This window comes from Haplochromis burtoni, unplaced genomic scaffold (genome assembly GCF_018398535.1).
Source record: "Haplochromis burtoni strain Fernald_Lab_line unplaced genomic scaffold, NCSU_Asbu1 Contig_159, whole genome shotgun sequence".
Taxonomy (NCBI): Eukaryota; Metazoa; Chordata; class Actinopteri; order Cichliformes; family Cichlidae; genus Haplochromis; species Haplochromis burtoni.
Genome location: NW_024582520.1, coordinates 1,307,857 through 1,329,721, shown reverse-complemented (window position 1 = coordinate 1,329,721; position 21,865 = coordinate 1,307,857). Strand labels below are relative to the sequence as shown.

General features: G+C 43.6%; 3 protein-coding genes across 4 annotated transcripts in view; 1 reads left to right on the top strand and 2 right to left on the bottom strand.

Moving 5' to 3' along the window:
* Window positions 1-658: 658 nt before the first annotated feature.
* gpr137 (G protein-coupled receptor 137) lies at window positions 659-8,355 on the bottom strand. The gene is made up of 8 exons (XM_005933247.2): window positions 8,246-8,355; window positions 6,722-7,195; window positions 4,109-4,143; window positions 3,759-3,999; window positions 2,813-2,962; window positions 2,596-2,721; window positions 1,905-2,023; window positions 659-1,790 (listed from the first exon to the last, which is right to left on the bottom strand). Exons 2-8 carry the CDS (start codon window positions 7,100-7,102, stop codon window positions 1,694-1,696), a joined length of 1,149 nt encoding a protein of 382 aa, XP_005933309.1. The 5' UTR covers window positions 7,103-7,195; window positions 8,246-8,355; the 3' UTR covers window positions 659-1,693.
* Window positions 8,356-8,631: 276 nt separating this feature from the next.
* On the top strand, window positions 8,632-19,552 carry pld7 (phospholipase D family, member 7). Of its 2 annotated transcripts, none has more exons than XM_014337090.2 (12): window positions 8,632-8,771; window positions 9,249-9,350; window positions 11,602-12,498; window positions 12,716-12,903; window positions 13,012-13,192; window positions 13,296-13,410; window positions 13,498-13,625; window positions 14,179-14,382; window positions 15,479-15,618; window positions 16,032-16,197; window positions 16,293-16,392; window positions 19,097-19,552. In XM_014337090.2, exons 1-12 carry the CDS (start codon window positions 8,655-8,657, stop codon window positions 19,291-19,293), a joined length of 2,535 nt encoding a protein of 844 aa, XP_014192576.1. In that variant the 5' UTR covers window positions 8,632-8,654; the 3' UTR covers window positions 19,294-19,552. The 2 variants fall into 2 exon arrangements, with proteins under 2 accessions (XP_014192576.1, XP_005933311.1); XM_005933249.3 differs by lacking the exon at window positions 8,632-8,771 and adding an exon at window positions 8,911-9,062.
* Window positions 19,553-20,605: 1,053 nt separating this feature from the next.
* The window catches only part of smim19 (small integral membrane protein 19), a 2,757-nt gene continuing 1,497 nt past the window's right edge, over window positions 20,606-21,865 (bottom strand). Inside the window, exon 3 of the mRNA XM_005933246.3 lies at window positions 20,606-20,770. Coding sequence (XP_005933308.1) covers window positions 20,694-20,770 — 77 coding nt within the window. The 3' untranslated portion in view covers window positions 20,606-20,693. The remainder of the gene's footprint in view (window positions 20,771-21,865) is intronic.

Genomic DNA, 21,865 nt, shown 5'->3' with positions numbered 1-21,865 from the left:
AAACATCTGCATCATTGCAAACCCAGTCTGCTCCAGTGCAGGTCAAATGGTTCCATTTATTAAGGGAATAAGATTATAACATTTTTTAAAACAGCAACCCATCATGCCATGATGACACATGTCAGTGACATTACTCGAGGTTCTGGGACTCTAGAAATAAAGTATTGATCCTATTGTGCTAGTATCAATCCAATAACCATATCAGCACTGGTATTAATAGTATAGATATTTGGATTGATCCATCCAGCTCTACTACTAGGACCAATAATTTACTAAATTAATTTCATGTTTTAGTCTATTACCTGAAACTAGTCACTGAGCCCAAAAATGATCAGTGGGCCATTTTCCAAAGACTTCAGAACATCTTTTTGACAGCCATTGTCATCGCCCCCTGCTGGCCATTAAAAAGAATGCAGGTTTTAAAACACTTTAATGCTGACTCCACTTTCCAAACTCATCTGCAGCTTTGTTTTCTTTTTCATACAGTCCATGGTCAATATTCATCCAGATAATTAATGGAAGAATTATTTAACATGCATCTTTAGTTAGGTGTTGGTCATGTTTTCAGACTTAGTGCACTTGATATTTGTGATGAAAACCCCAAAGCAGTTGGGGACCCTTACACTGAAACATTAAGTAATGCATGTGGCACAGTGAGTCTTTTTAGATTATTATTTTTTATCAGTCAACAATTACATAAAAGACAAAAGGAGTCCTGAATTTCAAAGAGCGAGTCACATACCCTTCACAGTAACAGGGCTAAAATGCATAACAGCACCACTGTAGATACAGAATTTCTACCACATAGATTTTCTGCTCAGCAACATGCCCAGCAGGTTTATTCTGATGTTGTTATTGGTCCGTAGCATGGACAGTACATACCTGTCACGTGGATAAGTCCAAACCACAGGTGAGTGACAGACTATGAGGAAGTTGGTTTTTTTTGCATAAAAGTCGCAAAGGGTGAGTCGCGTTTGATTTCCAACTCTAATTACAGGTAGACCCACAGTTATAAAATAAGTTAAACTTAGAGATCCAATAAGGACTTCAGTCAACTTAGAAATATTTAAACGATGCAACTTTTTACAGACATGGGAGCAAACACTGGCCTTTAAAAAAGATGAAAGAAAACTATACCAGCAGCAGCAGTGTACAGGCCAAGGACATCCCTGGTCTTAAAACAGTACTTAGCTGCAAACACCAAAAAGAAACAGTCTGTTTACAAGACAAACGATCACATGTGAGCCTGTAAAAAAAAAAAGTCGCTGTTTAACTTCACTGAACTTAGCATCGACATCACACCGACAGGAATGCAAATGAGGCCGCGTGCGCCATCCTCTTCTTTGGAAATGGCAAGGGTCTCTCCAAAATTGAACAATGGCATGTGTGTGAAGTCAACCTGTGGCTGTAGCTCAGTATGACCTTCATGAGAGAGCAGTACTGGCCAGTTTAAGTCAGTTTGATCTGTTTCTACATAGCTTGTTCCCTTTAAATGAGGAAGAACTTTTTAAATACAGTCTCTTTAGAAAAATAGAAGGTGCATATTCACTGTTTGGTGATGATTTCCTGAGATTTTTCAGTGCAAATTTGCTCACACAGTGAGGGACTACTGGCTGTGAGTGTGTCTAGGAGAGAGAGCGGCTTGTCTTTGAGATAAATGTCATCAAGGAAACAAGAACTCGGGAAGGGGGGGTCAGTTTTGAGGAGTGGAATACAGAGTGTGGTGCTGGTGGTTCTGGTCTGGAGGATTGTTGGCAAATAGGAGCGGCGTGGTCTCTGATCCGTACCAGCTGTGGGGAAAAAGCAAGAAAAGAAGAAGATGAGAGCTCTTCTCACACTCCTGAAACCCTGTGATCAGCTTTAAGGTAATGACCTGCGTGTATCAGATTTTGTGGTGCTTGTACCTTATGTTTGAATTTGAACCATTGGCCCATGGAGCGGGTATGTCCTCATCGCTGCCTTGAGGGTCGTCAAAGAAGTACGGCCGAGGCAGGACCCTGTTGTTTATAGCCATGATGCTGTTCTGTGAGAATGAGATGAAATAATGTTTCGAATTAAAAATCCTTCTCCCTACACACAAGGTCTTGAATAATCGGGCCCTATGTTATCTTAAAAACCTCAGTGTACCATATCACCCCATTAGAGCACTTCGCTCTCAGTCTGCGGGCTTACTTGTAGGTTCTGTGGTTACTTAAAAGTAGAATGGGAGGAAGAGCATTAGTTATAATTAATCTCTGGATCTCTTCCACAGCGTGTCTTCTGTTCTGTCTCCCACTTTTGAACCCAACCGGTCACAGCAGATGGCTGCCACTCTGAGCCTGGTCCTACCAGAGGGTTCTTCCTGTTAAAAGGGAGTTTTTCCTTCCCACTGTTGCCAAGTTCTTGCTCACAGGGGGTCATATGATTGTTGGCGGTTTCTCTATATTACTGTAGGGTCTTTACCTTCCAATATAAAGCACCTTGAGGCGACTGCTGTTGTGATTTTGCACTATATTTTTGAGTAATAAAGCAGTAAATAATTGTATTTAATACAGTCTCAGGTGTCATTAGTAGATTTTTAGTTTGGGACATTACTTTCACATCCACTAGATTTACCTCTTGAGCAGGCCGGCGAACTCTGAAGATAAGGATGAGGAGGCCAGTTGGAAGCAGCTCCCACATGAAGAGGATGGCACCGAAGACCAGGTAGTCCCTGTCGCCGAGTTCACTCTCCAAGTCCGCCTTAAATCAAGTAAGTGCAGAAAGTGCTCTTTAGGGGCACCTTAATTGTCCAAAGTTGTTAAGCAGACACTGGATGGTACTGGATCCTTACCTGGTCAGAGACATTATACCAATCATAGTTAAAGGACTCCACCCGATACTTCTGGGACAGAAACAGGACGGTCAGGTTGTAGCAGGCTCTGCTGGCAAACAGGAAGATCACTGCTCCTCCCAGTGCCGCTGTACGCCACACTGTGGTCCCCTGGTCAGGTTAAAAAATAAAAACAAAGTTAGCCTGGAGTACTGTCAAAATACAGACATCCCCATCGCTCTTTATGGTAGTATCCTGGCTTTTCTGTGTCCAGCATCACATTTTTTTTCTGGCTATGCTCAACATTGCTTTCATCCATTATATCACTCAAGTAATGTTGGATCCTGCAGTTCCCATAATGCATCTCAGTGCTTATTACACAGATCTGTTACAGACATTGGTGCAGGTTGTCTGTGATCCAGGTTCTGGTAGTTTTAAGCACTTGAGCTGAAGGTAACTGGACTTCTTTGTAGGCTCTCGTGAAGACGTCTCACCTCTCACCTGAGGAAATGTCTTTTGTGTAGCTAAAAAGGAGCCTCTCTGCCTTTAACGCAACACCTAAAACGATCTGTTGGAGATATGTAGTGTAGCAGCTCAAGCTGAGATAACCCCGATGATGTCAAAGTGATGTCAGTCCCGTGATCTTCTCAGACTGGAGACATGACACGCATTGTTTTTCCAAGCAGCTCAGGACTAAACATGAGTTTAATCATGCGTGTGCTGCTGTTAAACTTGGCTCGGTTCATCAGGGCTGGCTCAGTACCACTTCTTCATGTTTGATGCTGATACTGACATACTTTGAGTAGATACCACGAGATTTCCTTTCTTAAACAGCTGGCTTGTCTAGACACATCTGAGCTGCAGATGCATCGTTCGTTGAGTATAAACTCCAGTGCAGTGAAGTCAATAGTGAGTGCAAGATTAGCATATCCCTATTTTTCTCTCTGGGGAACAACGTTGAACACACCCTGCTGATCAGGTGGATGCTGGCGGACCGCGAGTGTCGGGTCAGGAGCAACAGCGTGGAGGCCAGCAGCACTGCTTCCAGGATGAAGAGCAAGTCGTTGACCACAACTCGAACCAGGACTAGATTCCAGGTGCGCTCTCCCCTCTCGCCATCGCTGGTTCGTTCCCCGAGTGCAGCGCACACCACGTTGACGCAGAAGAAGATGGCGTTCAGCACACCGTACAAACACCTTGCTCCCCACCTGAGGAACATACATACAGGGGGTCCAATCGGGACGATTAGGGCTCATAACAATAACGTAACGAGGCGCTTTTCTAGATTTAACAACAGGAAAATGATGTAAAACTTACAGCCCTCTGTCCACTTCTCTCACTTTCACTAATACCTGCACAAAGACACAAAGACACCCACATAAACATAAAGACACAAAGAATGCATCCTGCTCAAAACACAACAGGCTTGATTAAGATCTGATGGGGGCAGAACTGCAGGTAACACAGCCGAGTAGTCAGTCCTGTTATACTTCTTTGAAGTCTGTGGCACGAGCATAATAGTCACAAGAGCTGTTAGCCTTTTTTTTTAATACGATCAATTAGAAGGAAGTTGCGTGAAAGGGAAAGGAGCTACAACATCATGTTTCACAGTAGATTACTTGAACGGCTGCACCAGGCTCCAGTTTAAAATGAACAGTGGTTATTTTGAATTGTGAATCATGTAAAGACCAAGAATAAAAATGTGGCGCTGAGATAGAGCAGCTTCGAACATTTTGAGATTAAATCAGTCTTTTTATGAACAAGGAGAGAAACCTGGAAAAATATTGGCATGGCAAATTAAACATTTGGAAGTGCAGAAAAATATAACGTCGATTATAAACCGCAAAGGGGAAATGATAATGGATCTGACTGAAATAAACACTCACTGGATGCTGAAAAAGCATTCGATAGGGTCGAGTGGCCTTATCTTTTTGATGTTCTGACTAGATTTGGTTATGGAGATGTGTTTCAAAGATGGATACAATTATTACACTCAAATCCAACCACTGAAATCTTGACAAACAAAAATATCTCTAAAATAATAAGGGTGAAACGGGGATGTCCACAAGGCTCACCGATAAGCCCACTGTTGTTTATATTAGCTCTAGCCGTACGTTCGAGTTTATCATTGACAGGAATTATGGTAAATGAAGTAGAACATAGGATTTCGTTGTACGCAGACGATGTAATAGTATATCTCTCTAAAATAACAGAATCTATACCTGCTCTGCTTAGATTGATAGGGGAGTTTGGTCAAATATCAGGGTATGTCATTAACAAATCTAAATCATCCGTTTTATTACTAAATGAAGAAGAAAGGAAAAACCCACCCATAGTAACATCTCATTTTAAGACAGTAAAGGACTTTATGTACTTAGGAATAATGATTTCGCCCAAATTAAGTGAGGTCGTGGAAAATAACTATGAAAGACTTTCTAAAGAAATAACAGAGATAGTGGACAGATGTATCCACCTTTACCTTTATATTTTTTCTCAGACACAGCAATAAACTTGATTAAAAAGGCGAAAAATCCAATGGTAAAGAACATGGTCAAAGTGTTGTATGATGTAAAAAGATATATGAAGGAACCTGTTGTATTGTCACAGTTTACACCATGTGGGGAAACCAGGATTTCAGACCTGGAAGAGAGGATGAAGTTTTTAGACAATGGTCAATTAAAGGACTCCAAAAAATCCAAGATTTGTATGCAACAGATTCTCAAGATATGATGTCCTTTGATATGCTTAGACATAAATATAATATAGATAGAAAGCAATTTTTCAAATATCTCCAAATTAGAAGTTACATTCGAGCAAATCAAAATAATACCTGCACCAAACCACCAAAATCAGAATTGGAAGACATAATTAGCAAAAGCAGTTCAAAAAAAAGGGGCAATATCAGAAATATATAAATTGATTAGGTCCAAAACATCTGACAATTCGTTGGGAAGGTTGAACGCTTGGAAAAATGATTTAAAGAAGGACATATCCATGGAACAATGGGCATTGGTTTGCGCAAAAGCTCATAAACAAACTATTAATTCGAGACTAAGGTTGTTGCAATACAAATGGTTAATGCGAATATATGTTACTCCGGAAAAATTAAATAAGTACAACTCTAATATTCCAGACACTTGTAATAAATGTAATGAAGATAAAGGTAACTTTTGGCATTGTATTTGGGATTGCAGGAAGATAGGCTCTTTTTGGGCTGCAGTAACACAAACTATCAAACAAATATTATCCAAAGAGGTTGTTTTGGATCCTGGCTTCCTTATTCTGGGATTGTACCCAGAAAACATGAGGTACACAAAAAGTGACAGAATGTTTATTGATATGGGTTTGTTACAAGCAAAAAGATTAATCGCACTAAAATGGAAAAAAAAAAACAAGGGAACCGAGTATCACACAGTGGATAAAACAAATGATGGTGGCTTTGCCATTGGAGCGGATAACATGTATACTGAAAAGGAAATTGGATGTTTTTGAGAAGGTGTGGAGACCATTTGTGAATTTTGTAGAAGGATTTGTATTATCTGAGGAGGACGAGGACTGAGGGCAATGACATTTGATTTGGGATAATGACAAATTTAGGCCTTTAACGGAGTGACAAATCTGACGACTTTGTTGCTTTCTTTTTGCTGTCTGAGAGGAGTGTATGTTCATGTAGTATTTAGAATGTTGGACTGTTTGCAAGTCATTAAAATGTAAAAAATAATAAAGATATTGTTGGAAAAAAATGTGGCGCTGTAGCTGAGGACACATGATCCACTGTAAGGGGCTCTTGTGTTTTCCTCTGACTAGTTTTATTTGTGCTTTTATCACCATGGCTGTACCAGAGCAACTCTTTTTACACTCTGAGCAACATTTTCTAAATGACACAAGATTTTTAAGAACGTTTCCCCATCCACATCCCTTCAACCTTACCTGAGTGAAGTACAGGTTAATGAGGCTGAGAGTGAAAAACTGCAGGCAAACGGGGAAGCAGTAGAGGAGCCAGAATGCTGCAACGGGGAGGTGGTTGGCTTGCAGGGCGTCATGGAAGTAAAAAGAGAACAAGGTGGTGCGAAGGGCAGCCCACAGCAGACAGAGGTACAGGAAGCCGCTCTGGTAGCTCCATCGCTTGTGTCCATAGATGTAGAGGAGCCACAGCTGCACGTACACCACCACAAAGAGCCCGGCGTACAAAGTGGTGTAGAGGACGGTAAAGCTAAGCTGGACCGAGGGGGCGACAGCAGGACGCAGGGGGGCCGGGGAGGGCGAATTGGAGGAGTTGGCAGGAGGGGTGGCTGTAACTGGGGCTTCCATTGGACTACTGATGTGATTAAATAGCTGGCATTGTCATCATCATCATTAGAGAACCAAAGCTCATCTTCTCTGTCAGAGGGGATTACATGAGACCTGAATGAAAAAACAAGAAGTTAGAAGATGGGGAAAAAAACAATCTTGATAACACAAATGTGATCAGAGAACCTATCCTCAGTGTCACCCCTGTGTACCTTGATCATATCCCTTCACACAGTAGGACAGTGGCCTAAAATACACCTCCAGCCTTTTGTGTGGGCTGTTTGATCAAGAAGAATGATGAGAACACTGCATGTTATCACACGCAGCGTTCTCATGTGATAACAGGCCCTCTCCAAATCACTTGCCTCAGGTGACATGCAGGCACGTTTACAACTACTGTGCTTGTAATAGAAATCATTACGAGGAAAAGAAATAAATATATCCTCCTGAGAACTAGCTTATTCATTTATGTCCTCTGTAATAGACATTTGTTTTTGGTCTACATCTTTTGATTATTTGAGCTACCCTACTAAGTCCTGATGTACTTAATAGAGGACATCCTGGGCTTTCCATTAATATCTCATGTATTTTCCTGCCTATTTTAGCTTCAAAGAGGCAGAAAAACACAAAAAAGTTCAATGGGAAGATGCTTTTTTCCTCGGTTTTCAGAACAACATACTGCAAAGTAGATCAGTCGACCAAGTAGTGGCCTGTGTGGTCAGTGGCCAGTAGTGTCCAAGCCTTTGATTCATATTGTAGTACTGTGATATAAAATATCTAACCTCGAAAGAAAAATCGAATCCGATTTCCACAAAACTATATCTTTTCAATCAGTCATGCAGTTGTTATTAATGATAACAGCAGAACATTAAAGCAGCATAACACAGTAACAGCAACAATTGGCCACATTCTGTCACACTTCCGTTATGTAATTGATTTGCTTTTATGCTCTTGAGGTTCCTTTGAGCTTTACAAAAGCATAAACAACCGGCTGTTCCGCTCAGGGTCTTCAGCCACAGCCAGGCTAACTGAAAGTAACTGTGAGCCAGCGCTAATGTGAAGTGTTGCTACTGCCAGCGGTCAGAGGCCGTCTGCTTCCTCATTAGAACCATAAAACACGCAAGACACCCGCAATAATTTATTAACAACAAAGACAGCGCTTACCTTTCGCGAGCAAGGACTCCTGGGATGTGCAGCCGACGACGGTAATCCCTTTTTGGTTTCCGCATTGTGTGACGTGAGTCAAGACTTGTGGGAGGAGCTACAGTTTTGATTTCAACCGCCAATCAGCGAAGACAGGAAATCGCGGTTTTTTCAATTTGTTGTTTACGTATGGCGTGAAGGTAGGTGCATTCAAATCAATTTAAAGATTGTTTACACGACCCAATCGATTTGTTTTTAATAAATGTGAGTATATCCCAAAAAATAAACTGAAGCGTAGCTTTAGCGGGTGTGTCGCTGAGCTCTCCTCGGCACTGCAGACAAACGAGCCCGCTGTTAACGCTCCGCAGCGTCCGTTAAGCCTCGAGTCACGAAGGTGCTGCATTATTTAAAAAAAAAAAAGTGCTCCAGGATGCCCATGGTACTGCGATCCAGAAAGTCCCTCCGCCCCGGCGAGGTACAGTTGCCGACGTCGACACCGACAGCCAGGAGAAGCTCCAGGAGCAGGCAGGAGAGAGCTACGTACGAGGTGGGATTTCTATTACTCAGCCTTTCCTTTCCGCCTCCTCTTCCTCCGCTGCTGCAAACTTCATCGTGGGCCACGTAGCTCACTGGCTAACGTCAACGGCGAAGACGTTAGTTGGCTAATACGTGTAGAATACTTAAGCGAGGATTATAAAGAGGCCGTACTGCTCTTAAGTCATCCAACTTTACTGCTTTAGTTTTTTTTTTACCGCAATAAATATTTGCTTAAGCGGCTAGCATTGTTTTAGCTAACTCCGCGTGCGAGCCAAAACTTAGTTAAAGGTCTCTAATCATGGTAAGTTTTTTTAACTAGCTTAGGATGTTTAAATGTGGTTAATAACAAAAAATACCTTTCATATTATTTCCTTCCCCTTTTCTGTTACTTTAATGGTTAACACACTTAATGCAGAGTGCACGCAGCAACTAGTGCTTTATTCCATCGCTTGTTAACGTTAACGGTGTTACCGATATCTCCTGTCAGGAGTCAGACGAGTCAGACTCTGAGCTTGTCCTGCTCCAGGAGGAGATGGAGAGACGTGAGGCTGAGCTGGAGGAGGAAGCTGCTGAGGAGGCAGATCTGACGGTAGGCTATAATTCACCTACAAACACCCCCCTTTCTCTCACTTTCAGATATTGTTCTGTGCACGCATGATGTGGGGGGAGGGAGCAAAGCAGAGCCACCTGTGAGGCCTCCTGGGTGTGGCAGAGCTCCTATTTGCACAGCCCTGCAGTATAAATATCCTGCTTTGTGTCATTGCAGCTGCATAAAACCGCTTCCGGGAAATACTGGCAGGCCAGTGCGGAAATGTCTTAACCTCCTTTGCCCTGCTGGCAGAGAAGAGAGCTGTTGCTTATTTAGTAATAAACAGAAGATTGAATAGTCACAATCAATACTGGCTTATATCTATTTTCATCTCTCTCTTAAATATCTCATATCACCCCAAAAGAGCACTTTGTTCTCAGACAGCTGGCATTCTTGTGGTTCCTTAAAACTCTATAAAACATTCCCTCTGATAAAGCTAATAGTTATGCCTGGATCAGGTGACCCCCGAACCCTCCCTTAGTTACACTGCAATGGGCGTCCGCTGCTGGGGGCCACGGTGCACCAAGTGTTTTTTCTTCACTCAACCTGTGTTTATAAACCATTCTGCATTTAATCTTTAGTTATTATTAGTCTCTGGCTCTCTTCAGCAGCATGCCTATTGTCTCGTCTTTTTCCCCTTACCACCAACCAGAGAAGCTGCCCCTCCCTGAGCCTGGGTCTGCTGGAATTTTCATCCTGTTAAAAGGGAGTTTTTCCTTCCCACTGTTGCCAAGTGCTTGCTCATAGGGGGTCGACTAATTGTTGGGGTTCTCCCTGTATTATTGTAGAGAGAAGACCCCAGTATAATGCACCTTGAGGTGACTGTTGCTGTGATTTGGCGCTATATGAATACAGTTGAATTTAAAGTACATGAATATTGCAGAATAGTAGAGTATTTCTGTAATTAAAATAAAGGCAACTGTAAAACATGAAACTTGCTGGGTTCAAATATATCTGCAAAAGCTGAAGCCTGGGGTCTCTCTGGATACTCGGACATGCATGTTGGGTTAATTGGCCGTAGTTGCAAATATGAGTGCAAATCTGTTCTGTCTCTGTGTGTGAGCCTTGCCATAGACTGGCAACCAGTCCAGGGTGTACCCTGTCTCTCACCCTTTCACAGTTGGGATTGGCTCCTACCCAACTGTGACCCTAAACTGGATTAGCAGAACAAAATGCATGATGATGCTGATGCCAGCAGCACATTTTAAAAACGTGTCTTTACCACTTGTGCATCGTCAGCTCTTTTGATAAAAGGGAGGAGACAAATTGCTGTTTGTTTAAGACAGAAACGTTCTTCCAGGCGTGATTGTTTTACAGTTTCTGTTCTCAACAGGTTGGGGAGGGGAGGTTGTTTTGTTTCATAATGTGCCAGTTTTCATGAAATGGGTGACACTGATTAACTACAGCTGGGCCACTTTAGCACCAGGTCTTACTTACTATACGGGAATGCATATATGGTTTGACATTGTCTTCATTGTCTTTAATAAGTGGGGATCTTTCTGGAAGTGTAGATCTGGGGAGCCTGGCGGCTGTTCCTGAACATGTTTTGCAAATGTGCTTGGCTTTCAACAGTGTATCAAAGTATCGTTTACATTAATGCAATGACCCAGTGCAATGAAGTGACCCATTAAAATCAGTGCAGGGGTTTCAACGTTGTGGCTGACGGGTGTAATATGAAGTATGTTTGGAAACGCAGGTACGTATCTAAGTGTTTGTTTGTTTGTTTGTAGGGGGCACTGCTATATATTTTACTGGCAAGTTAATGTAGCATCCATAAAATGTGACCTGTAGAGTGGCCACGCCCACTTTTGGACCGCTGGGCTGTCAGTGTATTTATGAAAATGAGCAGGCAGAGGTGGAGCAGAGCAAGGCTAATGTTGAGCACTGACTGCCATGAGAATATCAGGTCAAACAATGCTGTAGCCACGGTAAGGCTTGTGCCATGCAGGGAAACAAATATTAACAAGTCAACAGCAGCCACACACCAGTCAGGAGAGCTGCTTTAAATGGGTGTAGCTAGTCAGTGTGGGAGCTTTGATGTTGACGGGAGCCAGCGGGAGCAGGAAGACTAAGACTGGAAAAGTCTCTCAGTGATTCACTGCTAGCTTTTTAGATAGCCGTAGGTGTTACGTTTCCTTTGGTGTGTGCCATGAAGCTATTCAGAATCCCTGCTTCGTGTGTGTGTGTGTGTGTGTGTGTGTGTGTGCTACATGATTACACAGATTTATAACAGATATTTCATCTTCCTCAGGATCTGAAGGATTGCAGTGTTGTGCTGGACCGTCTCCAAGCTGACGAAAAGAGTTTGAAAAAAAACCTCGAGGAGAAAGAAGACATGAACCGCAAAGGTGGGAAACCAGTCTCCAGAATCCCAACTTTCCAGAAGCGACCCGCTGGAGCCAGTCAGAGCACGGAGCTGCCGGTTCCCAGAAAGGACACTCCAGTCCATGCTCAGCCTCCTGAGAAACTTGGAAGTCTGGAAACTTCAAAGTCCAAGCCGCCTGATCCCAGAGAAATAGCGCTCCCCGCGCCATTGTTCCACACCCCCAAAATTGGCTTCGAGGCTCCTTCTACATTCAGCAGGACAGAAGTGGCTCTTGCGACAGCTCACGGCCCTCTGATTGCTGCCCAACCTGTTCACTCCCCTCTTCTGACTGCAAGCCCCCGTCCTGCTCTCAGATCAGAGCAAGTCAAGAGCAAAACCTCAGAAACCACCCCAGATGGGCCTACAACCCATCTGCCACGCGAGAGCTTCCCCAGCAAGATACCCTGGGAGGAGCCAGCGGAGACGTACGACCCCGCAGTTAAAGACAGGATTCTCCTCACTCCATCTGGAGACTCTGAAAAGTCTGCAGAGATCTTTCAAGCACCTGAGGACAGCCAAGTGGAAGCTATAATGGACGAAGAACCTCCGTGGGAGACAGAGCCACTGAACACAGCTGGTTTGAGGGACAGTATATCTTCATCAGAAGCTGAATGTGAGGATGAGTTGGCTGGTGAGAGATCAGAGGAAGTGAAGGAGGATCGTAAACCACTCATAAGCCAGTCAAAGTTCCCAAAGCTCGAAGAGAAAAAAGCAGATCCCGACTCAGACGCTGCTGCAGCACCAAAGACGCCCGCTAAAGTGAAAGCAACCAAGTCAGCCAAGGTGAGTTATGTCACTGTTTGAGAGCTTCCACTGGCGTCTGTTTCCTTGATCGTCTCAGCTGAGGCATACATGTGCACCTATTTAGGAATTCTTCAGAATTCTACCACTCCCTGCAGTTGCAGCTTTGGTATGCATCACAGTATGCTATGCTATGCTTAAGCTGTGAGTGTGATGTAGCCTGTTGGAGTGTATAAATTCTCCCCTTATCATCCTTCAGAGGTCAGGATGTCCCAGTTTTACCCTCTTCTGCTTCCTGAGCACCACCTTGCTGCTTCTCGGAGGGTTCTCTCACCACGTGTGGCACTACGGGCTTCCCATGTCCGTGTCCCAGCTCACGGCTCAGCTGGAGCTGCACTGGCTGGAGGGCTTTGGATTGTTACCAGAGCCCTGTAGCACTGACTGTCGGTAAATGATATCAGCAACTGGATATTTTTGAGTTATTTATGTCAGAAATATTATATTCACCTGTCATGATTAACTAATGTACTGCTGAATGTGGTCCTTGTTGTTCAGAGTGCACCTGGTGGAAAGCATTCCTGTCGGTCTCTACCAGTCTTCCCCCTCGTCCAGAAAGAGCATCGCAGACAGCTGGCTGCACCTGCTGGACAGAGCCAACAACTCAGTCCACATCGCCGCTTTTTATTTCACACTGCGGGACAGCGATCTGGGCTCGCACGAATCCTCAGACTCTCAGGTGAGCACAACCACCTGCACACTCAGGTCTCACAATGCGGCACATCAGGTGGTTGTACCTGAAGCTTTAAGCCTCTGAGCTAATGGCCTCGCATGATTCTCAGGGAAGAAAGGTCTTTGAGCAGCTGATGAAACTTGAATCCAAAGGTGTAAAGCTCCAGATCGCTGTCAACGCCCCCCAACAGTCAAATCACGACACAGCCGACCTGGCTGGGACAGGTAAGAGTGCCAGGTTTGTGTTTCAGAATAGGACGTTTAAGGAATTTCAGCATTAATTTCCCATGCTATTTTGTTTTTCCGTTGCAGGTGCAGAGGTCAGAGAGGTGGACCTCAAAGCCGTTACTGGAGGCATCGTCCACACCAAGCTGTGGGTGGTTGACCAAAAGCACTTCTATGTGGGCAGTGCTAACATGGACTGGCGCTCTCTAAGCCAGGTATGGTGCAAACTCCTAAACTATTATATATAGGTTGTATAAGAGATGGATATCCTCACTAATCCCCCTGTTTTTAGTCGGGTAATGTCGAGTAAGAAGTCTCCACACAACATTTTTAAGTGGGGCAGGGAGACAGATCCGTCCCAGCTTAAGTACATTAGTGTCAACAGAGTGCAGGACTGATGTCTCATGGTTTTTGTTTCCTCTGTGCTGTCATAGAGAGGAAATATTTCTAATATGGTCAGCTCTGTCAATGGGCACAGAAGCCCCGCTCAGCTGCTGATTTAAACCCTCTGTTGGTGAGGGGCAGCCAGTTAGACGTAAACTGGGAGAGGCCCTAAAAGAGCAGCTACACCAAAGCCCAGCATGAACTGTGCAAAGCTGCTTTACTGGAGTCCATGACTAAAAATACAGAGTCCAGCTTTAAAACCTGAAAATGATACATTTCCCTTTAGAAGAAGTAATTACATCCCTGTATCAGCCCACACATCGTGCATACTAGCACAGGTGCTGTGTCAGAGCTAATGCAGACTGTGGACTCTCTTGAACAAAGGTGAAGGAGGTGGGTCTGTCAGTGGAGGACTGCAGCTGCCTGGCTCAGGATGCCTTTCGGATCTTTGGGGTGTATTGGAGCATCGGCGGTGTGATAAACGGTTCCCTGCCTCCGTACTGGCCCGCTCGCCTCTCTGCCCTGTCGAGTTCCCAGAAGCCCCTGCATCTGAAGTTCAACGGGGTCCCTGCTCAGGTCTACCTCTCTGTGAGTATCCTTTCAGGAGGAATCCTTTTGAGTTCTGCTGTCATTTTACAGGAACTGTGTTGCATCGATTGCTATTTGTTTTATAGACACAGGCAGATGAGTCTATGTTACGTCATCATACTAAATGCTCAATGACAAACAGATTTATTCCCAACACTGAACGAATGGGAACATCCTAACATTTGATCAGGAATAAACAAAAAAGACAGACAGATGCTGTCTGTGGTTTGTTTGGAGTCTTTTAGTCAGTGAGAGAAACATTAAAACCAACATCGTTGTTCATTATTATTTTAATTTGCTGTTCTTTTCTAAATCTGTACAGATGGTGTGTCTTTAACTGCCTTCTTTTACATCATGAATACACATTAGTGGCCCAGTGCCACGGGAAGCCATCCCTGTTCATGCCATCATACTTCAGATCATAAACCATTCCAAGCCTTCTCTGTGGTTTTATCTTCTCTTCCAGTTTCTTTTCTTTTGTCCTTTGGTTGCAGGCTGATCTGAGCTTCCCTCGTCCAGAGAATGCTGGACCAGGATTTCTGGGGCTCGTTCAGATTTTTGTAGATGTTTGTGTCTAATCTCCCCTTTCTGTCTTTGTTACGATAGCTGGTTTGCATGGTGTACTGAACTCTCTGCAAGATTCCTCTTATGTTCGACTTGGATAATGATATGCTTACTTCTGTGCTTACCCCTCTAAGACTGATGTGCTCTCGGGTTTTCTTTACCATGAAAAAGGAGTCTGCAATCACCAGGGCACTATTTTTTTTGTAAGAATGTAAAAAAAGTGTAGGTTTCATAGAGCTCTTGTATCCAGAGCTCCTTTAGCTGCATGTTGTGGGTTCACAGAAACACCAATTGCACTCTGGGACTTTTACTTTGGTTTAGCCCCCTGAAATAAATTCATCTTCATAATGTAACTATGCCCTGAATATGTTTTGGTGTAAAGCTAAAAAACAACATTTGTATGTTTGTCTGAAACTGCTTTTGCACCATTCCAATCTCAAGATAAGGACATCACTCAGCTGTCACAGGCTTTTCTTCCTCCTGTGTTGGCTCTGTTGATCATCATTGCTTCTGCTGTGTCTGTTTTCTGCAGAGCGCCCCTCCACAAATCTCAGCCCGTGGCCGCTCTGACGATCTGTCCACTATTCTGTCTGTCATCAACGATGCTCAGGGATTCGTTTACATCTCTGTCATGGACTTCCTTCCACTGTCTCAGTTCACGGAGCCACTCAGGTACACTCCACTCACACAGCTGCACTGTTCATGTCATTTAACTCATTCACTGCCAGCCATTGGCAGTGAATGAGTTAAACCCATTGACTCATTCACTGCAATTGACGGCTATAGACGTCAATGGCAGTGAATGAGTTAATAGCGATTCTTAAGTCAGTCAACCTTAATGCAAGACACAATCAGAAATTACTGTTATGCTGTTAAAAAAATGTTATGTCGACTTACTAAAAAGGTAAAAGATTGGCTTACAAAGCAGCCTCTCATTAAGATCAAGTACACACGCTCGGAGAGCATTTCAGGAGGAAGAAATTTGCTCGTTCTGCTTCTACCTGCCTGCATCAAACAGTAAAAGTGCTGATGTGTCTTGTGGAAGCTGTAGAGCTTTAAAGTATGTCCTGGTCTCTCATTTTCAGGTTCTGGCCCGCCATTGACACGGCCCTGCGTGCTGCGGCGTGCACCAGAGGCGTGCGGGTCCAACTGCTGGTCAGCTGCTGGGAGCATTCTTCTCCTGACATGTTCATCTTCCTGCAGTCCCTGCAGGTGCTCAGGAGGCATCCACTGACGTGCGACATTGACGTGGTACGTTTGAAGATTTGATTTTTCTTTTCATGAAACGTTTTAAGTCACCGATGACATGGCGGATTCTAAAGCAACGTTTTTTGTATGATCTGTAGAAAATCTTTACAGTGCCTTCAACAGCAGAGCAGAAGAAGATTCCCTTTGCACGAGTCAACCATGCCAAGTACATGGTTACAGACAGAGTGGTCTATATAGGTATGCTGCCAGCACTGGCTACATTTTAACACTTTTTAGCTCCTTTGAACTGTGAAAGGCAAAATTTAACAGCGTAAGGTGTCCAGCTTTTAACATTTAGTAGGTAATGTCTGTAAAGTGGAACGATTATACTCAATTTCAGCTCTGTTTCTGTTCTTGAACTCTCCAAAAGTAGCTTTGCATTCATCACCAGTGTTGGGACTAACGCGTTATTAAGTAACGCGTTACAGTAACTACATTATTATTGTGGTAACGAGCACGGTAACTAGTTATTATGCCAAAACCAGGAACGCGTTACTCGTTACTGGGATTTAGATAGGCTCGTTATTCGTTACTTCGTGTGGTGGCTATCGCGGAGCTTCCACAGATTCAATAACATTAGCAAGTGGTGGAGGCCAGCAGGTGGATGAAGGAAAAGGGAGGCAAGAGGAGAGACCCGAAGCGGCCGCTGGTCCGAGAGTGTCAGGTGAACTGAACTTCAGGTAAGAAGTTATAACCTGCAGTCCATCTGGGTCAGATATGAACCAAGTTTAGGTGGAGTTTATTTTCGTTATGCTGACTTTTTCGTACTGCGTGCTAGCTAGCATGACGGAGTTTCTATACAGCTGGGTGGTGCTATGTTACTGATGTTGAACTTTATTTTGTTCATAAGGTTAATTATTAGAGTTGCCAACAACAGAATCGTCTCGTATTCAGAGAAAATATTACGCGTTTCTTATTGAGGTGAAAAGGAACATTTTGTCCCGGACTTCAGCTACAATGAAAAAGACACAAAGCTGGAGTTACTGTGTGTTTGCTGCACAGCTGCCTCTTCTTCTCTCCTGTTTCTACTTCAATCATGAAACTGATCAATGATCAGCTGATCGGCTTTTCTCTCTTGTTTGTTTATCGCTCACTTTGCGCCGAAAGAGGAAACCAGCGGATGTCGCGCTAAACAACAGCAGCACGTTTAAGCTTGATCAGCTGTTGTTAGAATTTATTTAATATTAATTTCTAGTATCAGCTGATGTTTGCTGGAGCCACAGCTGTAAAGCTGCTGGTCATGATATGGTTTGGTTATCTGGTGAGAGGGAAACATGAAGATGAAACCAGGAGATGTCCTTACTGGATCATCAGAGCTGTGATGGAGAAACAGGTTTACCTTTTAGGTGACATGAATGAGTTGAAGGGAAGTTATGAACTGTTTCTGAGAGACAAATAACACCAGGATCCTTTTTTAGGTAGCTGACAGCTGGTAACTGTGCAGGGGCGGGTCTAGCAAAGTGTTGCCAGGGGGCAGGTAGGGCATTAACAGGGAGAGGGGGCACAAAGAAATACTTTCTTATTCTCATTTAAAATGTCTCACATCCATCCATCCATCTTCATCCGCTTTATCCGAGGCCGGGTCGCGGGGGCAGCAGCCTAAGCAAAGAGGCCCAGACCTCCCTCTCCCCAGCCACCTCCTCCAGCTCCAGCGTTCCCAGGCCAGCCGAGAGATATAATCTCTCCAGCGTGTCCTGGGTCTGCCCCGGGGCCTCCTCCCGGTGGGACATGCCTGGAACACCTCACCCAGGAGGCGCCCAGGGGGCATCCTTGTCAGATGCCCGAACCACCTCAGCTGGCTCCTTTCGATGTGGAGCAGCAGCGGCTCTACTCTGAGCCCCTCCCGGATGGCCGAACTTCTCACCCTATCTCTAAGGGAGAGGCCAGCCACCCTTCGGAGGAAGCTCATTTCTGCCGCTTGTATCCGCGATCTCGTTCTTTCGGTCACTACCCACAGCTCAAATGTCTCACTTTTAAAAAAATAATTATCTGAGTCTTACAACAAACGATTGATAGATTGATACATATATACCATCAGAACAGTGTACATCACTGTCACAACAGTGTTTGTTTTCATTCAAAGGCTTTATGATTTTTCCTATAATGGTGGGCCGGTCTCTAGTCAAATTCCCGGGACGATTTTTTTGTCCCAGTCCAGCCCTGTATGCAGCTCATCTGCAGTCTGCTGTTACCTACATCTTCCTATTCAGAAGGCAGAATTTCCGAGTTCTGAGTACAATCGAAAGCACCACGACTGCAGTTTTTGTGTTGGATGTAAAAAGCAGGCTAGAATCAGGGTCAACGACGGTCAGGCGTGGGATTTCTCTCGTGGAAATGTGCACATTATTTTTTCCTTTCTATTGGTAGGTGGCACAGTGCACTTGTGGCAAGTAAGCAAGCTAGAAGACTGGCAGTCTGGCTGGGTATCCAGTTACGGAAGCAACACATTAACAAGAGAACTCTTAGTAAAACCAATGTTACTTTCCCTAGTAACTAGTTACTCTGAAAGTAACGAGTAACTTGAAGTAACTGAGTTACTTTTGATAGAAGTAACTAGTAATGTAACTAAGTTACTGATTTAAAGTAACTTACTCAACACTGTTCATCACATATTGAGTCTTAGTGCAGCGCTTCATCCTCTAATTGTTTTAGCTGCTCTCCATGTAAAGCCATCCTCCACAGTTTAAACACCAGGTGGGCGGGGCTTCTAAAATGACCATATTAGGTATTTCCAATCTCTGTCACAATATACAGATCTAAGAATAAAAAAACTGTCTGATCACATTGTTTTAAACTTGTGTACGTGTGACAGAAAGTATAGAAAAGCATTCGATAAATGGAGACTGTAGCTCTCACCCAGAGTCTCCTGCAGTCCAGCTTGTTAAACTGTTTCTCTTCACAGGGACGTCCAACTGGTCAGAAAACTACTTTGCGTTCACGGCTGGCGTGGGCTTGGTGGTGAACCAGACGGGCTCTGCTGTTAAACCGGGCCAGCAGACTCTGCAGAGCCAAGCAGAGGAGCTGTTCCTCAGAGACTGGGGGTCTGAGTACGCCTCCACGCTCCCCATTGAAGACGTGGACGTGTGCCCGCGCCATTGAGGGAATCAAAAGCGTGTCGCATTTAGAAGAGCTGTATGCTTTCTTGCTGCTACTACTTGAACTTTATTGCATCTATGCAGAATCCGCTGGCTGTTTGTTTTATTGCAGTTTACCGACTGGCTGCCTTTTTTCTGTATATAGTTGCGTTCTCAGAGCACATTATTTTGTTTTTTTAATTTCTCTGTGGTGTTTTTAATATGCTGACAGATGTGACAAGTGTGTTACATTATAAATAAAACAACATGCTGGAGACCTTTAAGACGTCTTTTCTCTGGATTTTCTTACAAAATCTGAACTTTTACAACAGAAAAAGTCTGAATACTACATAACCAACCCGTGTTATTTTATAAACAGAGCTGTCAGCACAGCAGTAATATTCCAACTCGTTGCGCACTTTTAAGCCATCAACATAGAATCATTTTATTATAATGATGATTGTGTGAAATCAGCTACAAAATCATAATGGTGTTCCACAAAGTTAAAGGTGACCTATTGCAGTTTCAAAACAATTAGCTTGGTATTACGTACGAGCTTTCACCTGCAGCCATTTCAAACAAAGAGCTTCAGGCTGCTTTAAACATTGTTTCAAACAGACTTTTCTACTCTTGGCTCTGTATGATGTCAGAGAGGGGACACACCTAATATGGTAATCTTTCTGGATTCCTCAAGAGCCCTTTCTCTTTCTTATGACATCACACCTCTGGCTGTGAGCGCCAAAGCGCCATCCTCATGCTGTTTTTAGTTTATGAGGGGCAGCCAATCGGATGAAAGCTAGCAGAGAGAGTTTATTTTAGTGGATGAACTGAGGAGCTGTACCAACAGCCTGTTTCAGACAAACGATTCATTTGACCCGAGAATCATGTAAGTGTACTTTTTTTTTTTTTTACAGGACTTTCCACAGTGAATCTGTGCTGTCTTAAGCTCAATGCTAGAAGGAAAAATCTTTATATACACGTGAACTGAAGCAGCTATTTCAAAACAAAACCCACAGAGATCCAGATGATGCATTTACAAATAATCTAACTACTAACTTCAGGTTTATGTGCCTTCATCTTCACATTTAAGAATCTTTTCTCTGCACACATCTGGGAAAAAAGAAGAAATGGGATGAACCATGTACAGCCTGTGTCAGTGTCGAACACTGCAGTTCCAGCTTTAGCTCGTCACACCTGCTTAGTGTCACTGTTGTCTGAGACAGCACACCTGCTAGCTGCCAGCTGTACAAAAGCATCCACAGCTTTGTTTTGTAGCTGTGGAGCAGCTCCACGTGCACAAATGAAACGTCAGACGGTGAATGAAGCAGCAAGGATGGGTGCAGATTCTTTTTACACAAACTCTGCAACCATCCCAGTCCTTTCATATCCACGGGCAGGAGAAGCTTGAAGACGGGCCGCCTGCTCTCACTCCATGGAGAGCTGCACACTGTCTGACTGGCCCTGCTGATGTTGTTGTTGCTGCTGCTGCTCAAACTTCCTGGCTAGAAGGCGAGACATGAGACAGACGGAGAGTTACTACAATAAGCAGAAGATCTATAGGTCTTCCAGCAGGCTTTCCACACTCTTGTGAATGTTTTATGCACCATTTTGAAATGTTGAATTAATGTCTTTATTAATGTGAAGGAAAACATTACACAAAAGAGCCACCAGATAACTCAACAGCTTAAAAAAAAAAGTAAAAAAAATCCCCACTTTTCCCCATCTAACGCAGCCCACACTGAGCCAGCACACACAGGCTCGACTACGTTAGTATCTGGTTTCACACTACAGTGATTTCAGGTTACTTTTTTGCTCTTTGTTTGGTAAATACGACTTAAGGGGAACAGATTTCTGAAAAAAACAAAACAAAACAACATGATAAGGACAAAGATAAAGCAGAGATGTGTTTCTGTTAGAGGAGTTAACTGGTGGAACAGGTGCAGTTTATTTTCGTTGTTTAAAAATAGAGTATTAGAAAAATATATAAATCAAGAATGTAAAGAGCAAAATAATAACACTGAAACTCTTGGTTGTTTTGCTTTGATTATATTAATGACATTTAATTTAATATAGTTACTTATCTAAGGTGGAAAGTTTTTGTTTTGTACATGAGCTGCATGCTGAAAGATCTTTTGTTAAAAGGGTTGGCGTAATAAGCATATTCAGCCAATACCTTTTGATTAGCCTCGTCTCGTGCTTGCTTGCTTTGTGGTAGATCTTTATTCTGTATTCAGTGAGATATTTGAATGCTAGTCAATAAAATGAGTCTGCTCAGCTCAATAGAATCTAAACTCTGGGGTGTGTTTTAGAATTACGCACGTGCTACAGAGGCTCACTGTAGACAAGTAGGGGAGGCATGATCGCAAAGGTTTTACCTGGAAAACAAAACCTCTAAGGCTGAAAAACAGTCACACACACACACACACACACACACACACACACACACACACACACACACACACACACACACACACACACACAAAAAACCAACGGTGCCTCGTGCCTCCGTCTGGCTTCGTCCAGCCATAGCCTCACCAGCAAGCACAACCCAGTGTAATGTTAAAGGCTTTGCCACACAATATTCACTGACTTGCTGT